The sequence below is a fragment of the Oncorhynchus masou genome, chromosome 13, assembly GCF_036934945.1.
Source record: "Oncorhynchus masou masou isolate Uvic2021 chromosome 13, UVic_Omas_1.1, whole genome shotgun sequence".
Taxonomy (NCBI): Eukaryota; Metazoa; Chordata; class Actinopteri; order Salmoniformes; family Salmonidae; genus Oncorhynchus; species Oncorhynchus masou.
Window position 1 is genome coordinate 76,960,382 of NC_088224.1, and position 14,919 is coordinate 76,975,300.

Here is a 14,919-nt window from a genome sequence, read left to right on the forward strand (position 1 = left end):
TGAACACGGGAGGCATCTACCTGAGAGAGAGGTGTTACTTGTCATTTTTTACAAAACATAAAACCATTCTGGGATTTTATAATAGCATGGTAAATATGTGTGTTATTGTATTGTTCCTGTTGCTGGTGGAGGGCTGAAGAGCACTCTACCTCTATCTCTCTCTTTCTCGCTCTCTCTCGCTCTTTCTTTTTCTCTCAATTTCGGTCTTGCTTTTTCTCTTTTTCTCTACCCCTCTCTCTACCTTTCTCTCTCTCTCTCTACCCTTTTCTCTCTTCCTCTCTACCCCTCTTGCTCTCTCTGACCCTCTCTGTCTCTACCCCTCACATACTCTCTCTCTCCTTCACATCATCCACTATGCTTCGATTTCACCACTGCGGACCAGGTGTGTGTGTGAGCACTAAGTACATTTGAGGCAGGGAGTTGAGTAGGATGAAGAGGGGAAATTAAATGAAAGAGTGCATGAAGTGTGGCCCCCAAGCTGTTTGTGTTCCTATTCATTCTGGTACCCATCCCACTTCCCAAACAAACACACATTCAACCATAGGAATGCTTGTGTAACACTTGGGAAACACACATTCACACACACTATGAGAAAAGCAGTGTCATGTTGGGGCGTGAATCTCCTTCTCGCACTCATTCCTGCACTCCCTCTCTTCTCTCTGCCCTTTTGGCAAATCCATCTCCAGCTTTTGAGTGGTATTTCATTTTAAATCAAATTAAATCAAATTATATTGATCACATACACATATTTAGCAGATGTTTTTGTGGTCGTAGCAAAATGCTTGTGTTCCTCGCTCCAACAATGCAGTAATATCTAACAATTCACAGGAATACACACAAATCTAAAGTAAAGTAATGGAGTTAAGAAATATAGCAATATTAGGATGAGCAATGTCAGAGTGGTATTGATTATAATACAGTAGTAGAATAGAATACAGTATATACATATGAAATGAGTAAGGCAGTATGTAAACATTATCAAATCAAATAAAACTTTGTCACATGCACCTAATATAACAAGTGTAGACCTTGAAATGTGTGAAATGCTTACTTACAAGCTCTTAACCAACAGTGCAATTCAAGAAGAGTTATATTTACCAAATAAACTAAAGTTAAAAAAAATAATAAAAAGTAACACAATAAAATAACAATAACGAGGCTATATACAAGGGTACCGGTACCAAGTCAGTGTGCGGGGTACAGGTTAGTTGAGGTCATTTGTACATGTAGGTAGGGGTGAAGTGACTATGCATAAATAATAAATGGCGCGTAGCAGCAGTGTACAAAACAAATGGGGGGGGGGGGGTCAATGTAAATAGTCCGGTGGCCATTTGATTAATTGTTCAGCAGTCTTATGGCTTGGGGGTAGAAGCTGTTATGGAGCCTTTTGGACTTGGCGCTCCGGTAACGCTTGCCGTGCGATAGCAGAGAAAACAGTTTATGACTTGTGTGACTGGAGTCTCTGACAATTTTATGGGCTCTCCTCTGACTCCGCCTATTATATAGGTCCTGAATGGCAGGAAGCTTGGCCCCAGTGATGTACTGGGCCGTACTACCCTCTGTAGTGCCTCACGGTCAGATGCCATGCAGTTGCCATACCAGGCGGTGATGCAACCGGTCAGGATGCTCTCGATGGTGCAGCTGTAGAACTTTCTGAGGATCTGGGGACCCATGCCTAATCTTTTGTCTTCTGAGGGGGAAAAGGTTTTGTTGTGCCCTCTTCACGACTGTCTTGGTGTGTTTGGACCATGATAGTTCGTTGGTGATGCGAACACCAAGGAACTTGAAACTCTCAACCCGCTCCATTACAGACCCGTCAATGTTAATGGGGGCCTGTTCGGCCCGCCTTTCCCTGTAGTCCACGATCAGCTCCTTTGTCTTGCTCACATTGAGGGCAAGGTTGTTGTCCAGGGAACCACACTGCCAGTTCTCTGACCTCCTCCCTATAGACTGTCTCATCGCTGTTGGTGATCAGGATTACCAGTGTTGTGTCGTCAGCAAACTTAATGATGGTGTTGGAGTCGTGTTTGGCCACCCAGTTGTGGGTAAACAGGGAGTACAGGAGGGGACTAAGTACTCACCCCTGAGGGGCCCCAGTGTTGAGGATTAGCGTGGGAGACGTGTTGCTGCCTACCCTTACCAGCTGGGGGCGGCCCGTCATGATGTCCAGGATCCAGTTGCAGAGGGAGGTGTTTAGTCCCAGGGTCCTTAGCTTAGTGATGAGCTTTGTGGGTACTTTGGTGTTGAATGCTGAGCTGTAGAAAATGAACAGCATTCTCACATATGTGTTCCTTTTGTCCAGGTGGGAAAGGGCAGTGTGGAGTGAGATTGCGTCATCTGTGGATCTGTTGGGGCGGTATGCGAATTGGAGTGGGTCTAGGGTATCCGGGAGGATACTGTTGATGTGAGCCATGACCAGCCTTTCAAAGCACTTCATGGCTACCGACATGAGTGCTATGGGGCGGTAATCATTTAGGCAGGTTACCTTCACTTCCTTGGGCACAGGGACTATAGTGGTCTGCTTGAAACATGTAGGTATTACAGACTCGGTCAGGGAGAGGTTGAAAATGTCAGTGAAGGCACTTGCCACTGGGCAGCTCACGTCTGGGTTTCCCTTTGTAATCCGTAATAGTTTTTAAGCCCTGCCACATCTGGCGAGCATCAGAGCCGGTGGAGTAGGAGTCAATCTTAATCCTGTATTGACGTTTTGATTGTTTGATGGTTCATCTCAGGTCATAGCGGGATTTCTTATAAGCATCCGGATTAGTGTCCCGCTCCTTGAAAGCAGCAGCTCTAGCCTTTAGCTTGATGCAGATGGTTTCTAGTTGGGATATGTATGTACAGTCACTGTAGGGACAACGTTGTCGATGCACTTATTGATGAAGCTGATGACTGAGGTGGTATACTCCTCAATGCCATTGGATGAATCCCAGAACATATTCCAGTCTGTTCATTGCAAAACAGTCCTGTAGCGTAGCATCCGCGTCATCTTACCACTAAAGTGACTGGTGTTCCATTATTAAAGTGACCAGTGATTCCATGTCTATGTATATAGGGAAGCAGCCTCTAAGGAGCACGGTTGCATAACCGTGTGGTAGCTGGCTAGTGATGGCTATTTAACAGTCTGATGGCTGTCCGGTTGCAGGCAATGCCGTTGCTGTACCAGATGGTGATACAGCCCTACATGATTCTCTCAATTGTGCATGTAAAAATCTGAGGGTTTTATCGGCCATCCCGAATTTCTTCAGCCTCCTGAGGTGGAAAAGTCACTGTTGCGCCTTCTTCTCCATACTGTCTCTGTGGGTGGACAATCGTCAGTGATGTGTACGCTGAGGAACTTGAAGCTTCTCACCTGCGGTCCTGTCGATGTGGATAGGAGTTTGCTCTCTCTGCTGTTTCCTGAAGTCCACGATCAGCTATTTAATTTTGTTGAGGTTGAGGGAGAGATTATTTTCCAGAGGCACCACTCCGCCAGGGCCCTCACCTCCTCCCTGTAGGCTGTCTCATCATTGTTGGTAATCAGGCCTACAACTGTTGTGACGTCTGCAAACTTGATGATTGAGTTGGCATGAGTGGCCACGCAGTCATGGGTGAACAGGGAGACAGGAGGGGCCTGAGCACACACCCTTATGAGGCCCCTTTGTTGAGGATCAGCAAAGTGGTGTTGTTTCCTACCTTTACCACCTGGGGGCAGCCCGTCAGAAAGTACAGGACCCAGTTGCACAGGGCGGGGTTCAGATCCAGGGCCCTGAGCTCAATGATGAGCTTGGAGGGTATTATGGTGTGGAAGGCTGAGCTATAGTCAATAAACAGCATTCTACATAGGTATTCCTCTTGTCCAGGTGGGATAGGGCAGTGTGTAGTGCGATGGTGATTGCATCGACTGTGGATCTATTGGGGCGGAATGCAAATTGAAGTGGGTCTATGGTGTCAGGTAAGGTAGAAGTGATATGATCCTTAACTAGCCTCTCAAAGCACTTCATGATGGCAGAAGGGAGTGCTATGGGGCAATAGTCATTTAGTTCAGTTACCTTTGTTCCTGTACCCAAGAAAGCAATGGTTGACATCTTGAAGAAAGTGGGGACAGCAGACTGGGATAGGGAGACATTGAATATGTCCGTAAACACTCCATCCAGCTGGACTGCACACGCTCTGAGGACGCGACTAGGGATGCAGCCTTGCGAGGGTTAACGCATTTAAATGTCCTACTCACGTCGGCCACAGAGAACGAGAGCCCACAGTCCTTGAGAGCGGGCAAAGAAGGTGTTAAGCTCGTCTGGGAGCAAGACATCGTTGTCAGCGACGTGGCTGGTTTTCCCTTTGTAATCTGTGGTTGTCTGTAGATCCTGTCACATACATCTTGTATCTGAGCCATTGAATTGCGACTCCACTTTGTCTCTCTACTGACTTTTTTCCTTAGATTGCCTTACTGAATGCCTTACTGAATAACTACACTGTTTGAATTCAACCATATTCCCAGTCACCTTGCCATGGTTTAATGCGGTGGTTTCCACTTTCAGTTTTGCGCAAATGCTGCCATCTATCCACGGTTTCTGTTTTGAGTAGGTTTTAATAGTCACAGTAGGAACAACATCCACTATACACTTCCTTATGAACTCAGTTACCATGTCAATGTATACGTACGTCAATGTTATTCTCAGAGGCTACCCTGAACATATTCCAGTCCGGGTGACCAAAACAATCTTGAAGCTGTCAGGACCCGGTTACGAACCTGGGTCTCCGGAGTGAGAAACAGTCACTTAACCAACTGAGCCACGAATAGTCAGCAGAACCCAGAAGATGAGGCAGACACAGCAGTACTTAAGACGGTGTATTTAATAAAGTAAAAAGGAGAAGTCCTTAAATACAAAAATGGCAAATCCAAAAGGTGGTAGGAATAGCACAAAAAAGCCTCAAGAGACACTCAAAAACAAAAACAGAATTCCACAAGAGCATCCACCGGAATCGACAGGAAAACACAGAACACTAGGGCTGGGTGCTAACATACAAACACAGAGCACAGAACTGAGGGAAACTAAGGGTTTAAATACAATCAGGGGAAAACGAGGTACAGGTGCAAATAATAATGGGGAACAAGGGAAAAAACATAAGGTCAAAAAGCACAATGGGGGCATCTAGTGACCAAAACCCGGAACAACCCTGGCCAAATCCTGACAGAATCCCTCCCCTAGGAACGGCTCCTGACGTTCCTACCAGCTCTCTCAGGGTGGAGGGCCCTGAACTGACGAATGAGGTCAGGATCCAGGATATCTTTGGCAGGAACCCAGGAGCACTCCTCGGGACCGTAGCCTTCCCAGTCCACCAGATACTGCCAGGACCGCTGCACCCGGCGGGAATCCAGTATCCGATGGACGGTATAAGCCGGCTGGCCTCCAATGACACGAGGCGGAGGGGTAGGTCTGTCTGCCGGGACAAGGGGAGAAAAAACAACAGGTTTTAACAATGAAATGTGAAATGTGGGATTAATCTTAAGGGATCTGGGTAAGTGTAGGCGATAAGAAACTGGGTTAACTCTCCTGGCAACCTTGAAGGGACCGATGTATTTTTGGGACAGCTTGCGAGACTCCACCCGTAGAGGTAAGTTTCTTGTGGAGAGCCAGACTCTCTGGCCGGGCGCAGGGTAGGCCCGGGACGGCGACGTCTGTTGGCTTGTTGTTGGTACCTCTGTGAGGAACGCATAAGATTAAGACGGGTCTTCCTCCACATAAGCCGACAGCGTCTGACGAACTTCAAGGCTGAAGGCACTCTGACTTCTGCCTCCTGGTCCGGGAACAATGGAGGAGCATAGCCAAACTGACACTCGTGCGGGGACATACCAGTGGAGGAGGAGCGCAAGGTGTTGTGCGCGTATTCGGCCCAAACAATAAAGGATGACCATGTGGACGGGTTGTCACGAGTCATACATCGGAGGGTGGTTTCCAGCTCTTGATTCATCCTCTCTGTTTGGCCGTTGGACTCCGGATGGTACCCTGAAGATAGACTGGCAGAAGCCCCCATGAGTTGGCAGAAGGCCTTCCAAAACCTTGAGGCGAACTGGGGACCTCTGTCAGAAACCATATCTTGAGGAATGCCGAAGACTCGGAACACATGATTAATTACCAACTCAGCCGTTTCCTTGGCAGAAGGTAACTTAGTCAGAGGGACGAACCTGGCCGCCTTAGAAAACCTGTCGATTATGACTAGGATAGTAGTATTGCCATGGGATGGAGGAAGTCCAGTAATAAAGTCCAATGAGATATGGGACCAGGGTCTGTGGGGAACAGGTAAAGGGTGAAGGAGTCCTTGAGGGCGGAGGTGAGAAGATTTGCCCTGGCAGCACACGGGACAGGCATTGACGAAAGTGGCAACGTCTTCTCTTATGGTAGGCCACCAGAACTTACGCTGGATGAACTCCAAGGTGCGACCTACGCCCAGATGACAGGTGAGGCGAGAGGAGTGCCCCCACAGAAGGACCTGAGTCCTCACTGCCTTGGGGACAAACAACCGATTGGCAGGACCTCCTTTCGGGTCCGGTTCGCTAGCTTGAGCACATCTCACGGTATCCTCAACTTGCCACGAGATCGGAGCCACAATCTTAGCAGCAGGAAGGACAGGCATGTCCGTGTCATCTCGAATGGCAGGAGCGTAGACTCGGGACAGGGCATCCGGTTTGAGATTCTTCGACCCGGGCCGATAGGTGAGAATAAACTGGAATCGATTGAAGAAAAGAGACCATCTAGCTTGTCTAGAGTTCAACCGCTTCGCCTGCTGGATATACTCCAGATTTTTGTGGTCCGTAAGCACTTGAAACGGGTGAGAAGCCCCCTCGAGCCAGTGTCTCCATTCCTTCAATGCCATCTTAACCGCTAGGAGTTCACGATCCCCCACATCGTAGTTCCTCTCAGTCGGGGTAAGCCGGTGTGAGAAGAAAGCGCACGGATGAAGCTTCTTGTCTTCACCCCTCTGAGACAGGACAGCTCCAACACCAACCTCTGATGCGTCTACCTCCACCACAAATGGTTCATCCGTAGTCGGTAGTATCAGGATGGGAGCAGAGAGAACGCGCTGCTTGAGTCCTTGGAAGGCCATCTCAGCTTCTCTTCCCCACAAAAAAACCTTGCATTGCCACCCTTGGTTAAAGCTGAGAGAGGGGCTGCCACCAAGCTGAAGTTCTTGATGAACTTGCGGTAAAAGTTTGTGAAGCCCAGGAAACGCTGAACTTCCTTAACGGATTTGGGGGTGGGCCAATCCACTACCGCCCCTACCTTCCTGGGGTCCATTTGGACTCGACCGGGTTCCACTACAAATCCCAGGAATTGTACTCGGGATGAATGGAATTCACATTTTTCCGGCTTAACGTACAGATGGCTGTCCAGGAGGCGTTTGAGTACTTGTCTGACATGCTTAGTGTGTTCTTGAAGGGAGCTCGAAAAGATGAGGATGACATCCAAGTAAACGAACACAAATATGTTAAGCATATCCCTAAGCACATCGTTTATGAGCGCTTGGAACACCGCTGGGGCGTTGGTCAGGCCGAAGGGCATCACCAAGTATTCATAGTGACCAGTAGGCGTGTTGAAAGCGGTCTTCCACTCGTCACCAGGTCTGATCCGCACAAGATGGTATGCGTTCCGCAGGTCAAGCTTAGTGAAAACAACTGCTTCCTGGAGCAGCTCGAAGGCTGTGGTCATAAGGGGTAGCGGGTAACGGTTACGGACGGTTATGGCATTGAGTCCCCGGTAGTCGATGCAAGGACGTAATCCACCGTCTTTCTTGGCCACAAAGAAAAACCCTGCTCCCGCCGGGGAGGTGGATGGACGCATGAGGCCTGCTTCCAGAGCGTCCTTGATGTAGGTATCCATAGCAGCTTGTTCGGGTGGAGATAGGGAAAAGATCCGACCCCTGGGGGGCCAAGTGCCCGGAAACAGGTCGATGGGGCAATCGTAAGGTCTATGGGGTGGTAGCATGGTGGCCCTCTGTTTGCTAAACACCAGTTTGAAGTCATGGTAACACTCGGGAACTCGGGTCAGGTCGATGGATTCTAAAGACTCGGGAGTAGAACTCGGGGAATTCTGGAAAATACAAGTAGCTTGGCACGTAGGACCCCACTGCTTGATAGTGCCCACAGACCAGTCGATGTGAGGGTTATGGCTGTGAAGCCAGGGGTATCCAAGGACGAGAGGGAACTCGGAACAGGAGATCAAATGAAAGTTCATCAATTCCTGGTGTTGTGAAACTGAAAGTCGCAAGGAGGTAGTGACATGAGTGACAAGTCCAGATCCCAAAGGGCTTCCATCCAATGTAGTGACCCTCATGGGTTCACTTAGAGGTTCAGAGGGAACGCCATTCTCCTTCGCCCAGACACCATCCATGAAGTTACCTGCGGCTCCAGAGTCTATCAAGGCTTGAAGGTGAAGCTTGTGGTTGTCCCAGGAGAGGGTGACTGGAATGAGCAGACGGGAGTTGGACGGATGGGAGGAGGTTATGTTTCCCGTTACAGTTCCCCCCGGTCTGTACGGGACAGAGCGTTTCCCTGGAGCCCGGGACACGTGGAACGGAAATGGCCCGGTTTTCCGCAATATAGACAGCGTCGCTCCCTCATCCGGCGGTCTCTCTCAGCCTGGGAGATGCGTCCAATCTGCATGGGTTCCGATGGAGCCAGCGAGGATAAAGGTGGGGACTCGGAGCTGGGACTGATAGGGGCTAGAGGTCTACGGTTGAGTTCTCTCTCTCTCAGACGCTGGTCAATGCGTGAGGCCAACTTGATCAGGGACTCGAGATTGTCCTGTGGTTCCCGAGTGGCCAGTTCATCTTGGGTAGTGTCGGAAAGGCCTTTCAGAAAGCACACCGTGAGCGCCTCGTTGTTCCAGCCACTTGCTGCTGCCACCGTGCGGAACTGGATGGCATAGTCCGTCACGCTGCGCCAACCTTGGTGGAGAGTCAGGAGCTGTTTGGCTGAGTCAGAACCACTGCTTGGGCCTTGAAACACTCGTTTGAATTCCTCAGCAAAGGCAGAGTAGCTGGCACAGCAGGAACTATGGGCATCCCACACAGCAGTAGCCCAGGCCAGGGCTTTTTCCGACAGCAGGGTGATGATATAAGCGATCTTAGACCGGTCGGTGGGAAACGACGAGGGTTGTAGCTCAAAGGAGAGAGAACATTGGGTGAGAAACCCTTTACAAGCACTTGGATCACTTGAGAACCGTTGGGGAGGTGGAAGACGAGGTTCAGCCAGGGGGTTAACTGCCATGGGTACGTGAATCTGAGGTACTGGGACGGGAACTGTTGCCGGGGTAAGACGATCAGATATTTGCTTAATGGAAGTCAGCATCTCCGACAGAAGATGAGAATGTCTAGCCATTAAGGCCTCTTGCTGAACCAGGGCGGCTTCGTGGCGTTGGACAGTCTCCTGGTGGTGGGACAGCATGGCAAAAAGGTCCTGGGAACTGGCTGCCTCTGGGTTCATTTTTGGCTCTGTGTTTCTGTCAGGACCCGGTTACGAACCTGGGTCTCCGGAGTGAGAAACAGTCACTTAACCAACTGAGCCACGAATAGTCAGCAGAACCTGGAAGATGAGGCAGACACAGCAGTACTTAAGACGGTGTATTTAATAAAGTAAAAAGGAGAAGTCCTTCAATACAAAAAATGGCAAATCCAAAAGGTGGTAGGAATAGCACAAAAAGCCTCAAGAGATACTCGAAACCAAAAACAGAATTCCACAAGAGCATCCACCGGAATCGACAAGAATACACAGAACACTAGGGCTGGGTGCTAACATACAAACACAGAGCACAGAACTGAGGGAAACTAAGGGTTTAAATACAATCAGGGGAAACGAGGCACAGGTGCAAATAATAATGGGGAACAAGGGAAAAAACACAAGGTCAAAAAGCACAATGGGGGCATCTAGTGACCAAAACCCGGAACAACCCTGGCCAAATCCTGACAGAAGCATGGATTCTGATTGGTCAGACGAGAGTTGAATAGACCTCAGGCCAAGTACTTCCTTTTTGAATTTCTGCCTATAGGAAGGGATGAGCAAAATAAAGGGATGATCTGATTTTCCAAAGGGAGGACAATAATTTCCTTGTAGGTATCCCGGAAGTTGGGGTAGCAGTAGCTGAGTGTTTTAGCAGCACGAGAACTACAGTACTCAATGTGTTGATAGAACTTCAGTAGCGTTTTCCTCAACTTTGCTTTGTTAAAATCCCTAGCTAAAAAAAATATGCGGCATCAGGATATGTGGTTTCCAGTTTGCACCAAGTCCAGTGGGCCGTCGTGGTATCGGCTTGATGGGGAATATAAATGGCTGTGACTATAACCAAAGAGAATTCTCTTGGGAGGTAATACGGTCGGCATTTGATTGTGGGGTATTCTAGGTCGGGTGAGCAAAGGACTTGAGTTTCTGTACATTATCACAATCACACCATGAGTAGTTAATCATGAAACATACACTCCCGTCTTTCTTCTTCTCTGAGAATTCTTTATTCCTGTCTGCGCGATGTTCTGAGAACCCAGCTGGCTGTATGGACGGGGACAGTATACCCGGAGAGAGCCAGGATTCCGTGATGCAGAGTATGTTACAGTCCCTGATGTCTCTCTGGAAGGAGATCCTCATCCTGAGCTCGTCTACTTTGTTGTCCAAAGACTGAACGCTAGCGAGTAATATACACCTCCTGAGTCGGACTAGAAGTCCACTCCGAATACCTCTTCTTCGCCGTCAGCGTCTTGGAGCAGCCTCTGGGATAAGTTCAATTGCCCTGAGTGGTACAAACAAAGGATCCAATTTGGGAAAGTCGTAATTCTGGTCATAATGCTGGTGAGTTACCGCCGCTCTGATATCCAAAAGTTATTTCTGGTTGTATGTAATAACACAAACTTTCTGGGCTTTAATGCGAGAAATAAAATACAAAAAATAAAATACTGCAAAGTTGCTAGAATTAGAGCCGCCATGTCTGTCGGCACCATCTAGCTGGTTGGAGAGCGAGGTGATGCAACAATTACATGCACATCACTTTTTCTGTGTGTGTGTGTGTGTGTGTGTGTGTGTGTGTGGCAATGTGCCTACAGTCCACTGTACTCTGAAGTTATGAGACAGATACAGTAAGAGACAGGGTTCTGTTTGTTGGTTTCAGAACCATTGAAGTGCTCAGTATATAAGGTCTGCTGTATAGAGGATTATTGGATTGGTTTAAAGCAGGGCTAGGCAACTAGATTCAAACGTGGGCCGATGTTTGTCGGAGCGGCTGGTCGGGGGGCCGGAACGTAATTATAATAATTTGTGCACTGCACATTGACCACAACTAAGTCTAAAAAGGGATTGCATTTGAAAAGAACAATAATTTCATACCTTATTTACATTGAGAAACTATCACATATTACTTTTTTTATTTGTGGGAATACTTGGGAACTGATTCCCTGGTTTAAAGCTACAGAGGGGGTTATTGTATTGGTGTACAGAAACCGGGTAGAACCACAAATATTCTGAGGCAGAACCTGCTCTCTCACACAGTCACCTCCTATACAGTACAACTATTACGTCCGGATGCAACCTCACCTCTGTAGCAATAAGTTCAGGACTGACTAGGATGTTGTTCCACAGTCACCTCTGAAAGGACAGAGGAATTGACAGATGACATTTTTTGGGGGGCTTAACTTTTCACTCCGATTTTCTAATCGTTATCACTCACTGACTGTATAGGTGGTGCTAATAACCCCTCCCTCTCTTCCACTCTTCCCCTCATCACCCCTCTCTCCTATCGTCATTCAGGAAGTATAATATTCGTGTGGAGGACATCATGATCAGGGATGTGACCTACATCACCCTCAACTGCTGCTACAGAGACCTGCATGATGTACTGCTGGCTGGACACCTCAAGACCCTGGCCCTGCTTGAGTCCAGTGGTGAGACAAGCACATACTCATACTTTACATGCGCAGACACACACACAAATTACACACACTACAGAACATTTTCCGTCAAATAAATACTCCCCCACACACATATTCAAGTTATATATTCTTATACAGTATGCCAAGTCTGTTGTAATTGTGTAGCGATGCCAAAGCAATTAGCTGGGGCAATTATTTTAAACAAACCAACACAACCCTCATACACACCCCGTTGTGTACACACACATGTGTTAGGAGTCCCCTGCACATTAACAACTGCTCTAGAAGACCTCTCTTTCTCCTCTCCTCCATCACATCTCCCCCTCCTCTCTCATTCTAATCTCCTGGCCCCTCTCTCTCTATTTCTCTTCTCTTCCATCATCCCTCTTCTTTTTATTCTCATCTGTCTCTCCTCTGCCTTTCATCCCATCATATCTGTCCTCTCTTCATCACCCCATTCCCTTCTTACTTGCACTCTCATCTCATATCTCTCCATCCATCTCTCCCTTGCTGCCCCTCACTTTCCCTGCTCTCTTTCTCTCTCCCCCTCCTTTTTTCTACCTCATCATCACCCCTTCTCACTCCCCCTCCTCCCTCCCTTCTCTCTCTCCCTCTCTCTCCCCCACCCCTCAGAGTCGATGATCCTGCTGGGTTCTATTGAGCGTGCCCAGCTCCAGGCCCTCCTGTCCCTACAGCTGGGTCGGCCACGGAGACTGGAGTACCTGAGAGACCGGGCTACTGCTGAGAAGAAGCGCTTGTCGATGGTCTCCCATCCGGGCAGCGAGGACGGCTCCCAGAGGGTTAACCAGGAGGTCCGGTTCCAGGTAAGTACAGTCTTAACAACCCACACCGAGCTAAACGTTACACTCTTTGAGGTCAGTCATGTCTGGAGTCCCCAGTACCACACCAAGCTAACAGTACACACTATGAGGTCATCATGTCTGGAGTCCCCAGTACCACACCAAGCTAACAGTACACACTATGAGGTCAGTCATGTCTGGAATCCCCAGTACCACACCAAGCTAAACGTTACACTCTTTGAGGTCAGTCATGTCTGGAGTCCCCAGTACCACACCAAGCTAACAGTACACACTATGAGGTCAGTCATGTCTGGAGTCCCCAGTACCACACCAAGCTAACAGTACACACTATTAGGTCAGTCATGTCTGGAATCCCCAGTACCACACCAAGCTAACAGTACACACTATGAGGTCAGTCATGTCTGGAATCCCCAGTACCACACCAAGCTAACAGTACACACTATGAGGTCAGTCATGTCTGGAGTCCCCAGTACCACACCAAGCTAACAGTACACACTATTAGGCCAGTCATGTCTGGAATCCCCAGTACCACACCAAGCTAACAGTACACACTATTAGGCCAGTCATGTCTGGAGTCCCCAGTACCACACCAAGCTAACAGTACACACTATTAGGCCAGTCATGTCTGGAGTCCCCAGTACCACACCAAGCTAACAGTACACACTATTAGGCCAGTCATGTCTGGAGTCCCCAGTACCACACCAAGCTAACAGTACACACTATGAGGTCAGTCATGTCTGGAATCCCCAGTACCACACCAAGCTAACAGTACACACTATTAGGCCAGTCATGTCTGGAGTCCCCAGTACCACACCAAGCTAACAGTACACACTATGAGGTCAGTCATGTCTGGAGTCCCCAGTACCACACCAAGCTAACAGTACACACTATTAGGCCAGTCATGTCTGGATTCCCCAGTACCACACCAAGCTAACAGTACACACTATTAGGCCAGTCATGTCTGGAATCCCCAGTACCACACCAAGCTAACAGTACACACTATGAGGTCAGTCATGTCTGGAGTCCCCTGTACCACACCAAGCTAACAGTACACACTATGAGGTCAGTCATGTCTGGAGTCCCCAGTACCACACCAAGCTAACAGTACACACTATGAGGTCAGTCATGTCTGGAATCCCCAGTACCACACCAAGCTAACAGTACACACTATGAGGCCAGTCATGTCTGGAGTCCCCTGTACCACACCAAGCTAACAGTACACACTATTAGGTCAGTCATGTCTGGAGTCCCCTGTACCACACCAAGCTAACAGTACACACTATTAGGCCAGTCATGTCTGGAATCCCCAGTACCACACCAAGCTAACAGTACACATAACGCTGTATAAGTTTGGATTTTTACCCAAAACGTCTTGAAGACTGGATCAGTGGAGGAGGATAGGATACCAGGTCAGCTTAGAGACACAGGAGAACCAGAACTATAGCAAATACAGTGGTAGCTGGCTCCATCTGCTTCACTGGCTCCATTTGACAACCAATATGAGAAAACAAATAAAATGATATAAAATCGTTCTAGTCCCATGGTTGATATGTGAGAGAAACAGTTTTAACAAGCCTTTATTGTCCCATCAATAATAGACAGAGTGAGCGAGAGGCAGTGAAAGAAGGAGTGAGAAACTGACAGAGAGAGAAACAGAAGGAGAGGCTGGGCTCCCGAGTGTCTCAGTGGTCTAAGGCATTGCATGTTAGTGCAAGAGGCATAACTACAGTCCCTGGTTCGAATTCAGGCTTTATCACATCCTGCAGTGATTGGGAGTCTCATATGGCGGCGCACAATTGGCACAGCGTCATCCGGGTTTGGCTGGGGTAGGCTGTCATTGAAAATAAGAATTTGTTCTTAAATGACTGAAAAACAAACAGAGGGACTGACAGAGAAGGAGAGTTAGAGAGAAACAAATGCTATTTGGCCCGAAATAGACAGTACACAGTAGCATAACACCTGACCACTGTGACTCAAACTTAAGGAAAGCTTTGACTATGTACAGACTCAGTGAGCATAGCCTTGCTATTAAGAAAGGCAGCTGTAGGCAGACCTGGCTCCTAAGAGAACACAGGCTATGTGCACACAAAATGAGGTGTAAACTGAGCTGCACTTCCTAACCTCCTGCCCAATGTATGACCATATTAGAGACACCTATTTCCCTCAGATTACACAGATCCACAAAGAATTTGAGAACAAACCCAAT

General features: G+C 48.2%; 1 protein-coding gene across 5 annotated transcripts in view; it reads left to right on the top strand.

Annotated features, from left to right (window-relative positions):
• LOC135553087 (chloride channel protein 2-like) overlaps positions 1-14,919 on the top strand; it is a 213,633-nt gene that overhangs the window by 162,988 nt on the left and 35,726 nt on the right. For all 5 annotated transcript variants that reach the window (XM_064985180.1, XM_064985183.1, XM_064985181.1 and 2 more), the window contains 2 exons: positions 11,771-11,904; positions 12,526-12,716. In XM_064985180.1, the coding sequence (XP_064841252.1) occupies positions 11,771-11,904; positions 12,526-12,716 (325 nt within the window). The remainder of the gene's footprint in view (positions 1-11,770; positions 11,905-12,525; positions 12,717-14,919) is intronic.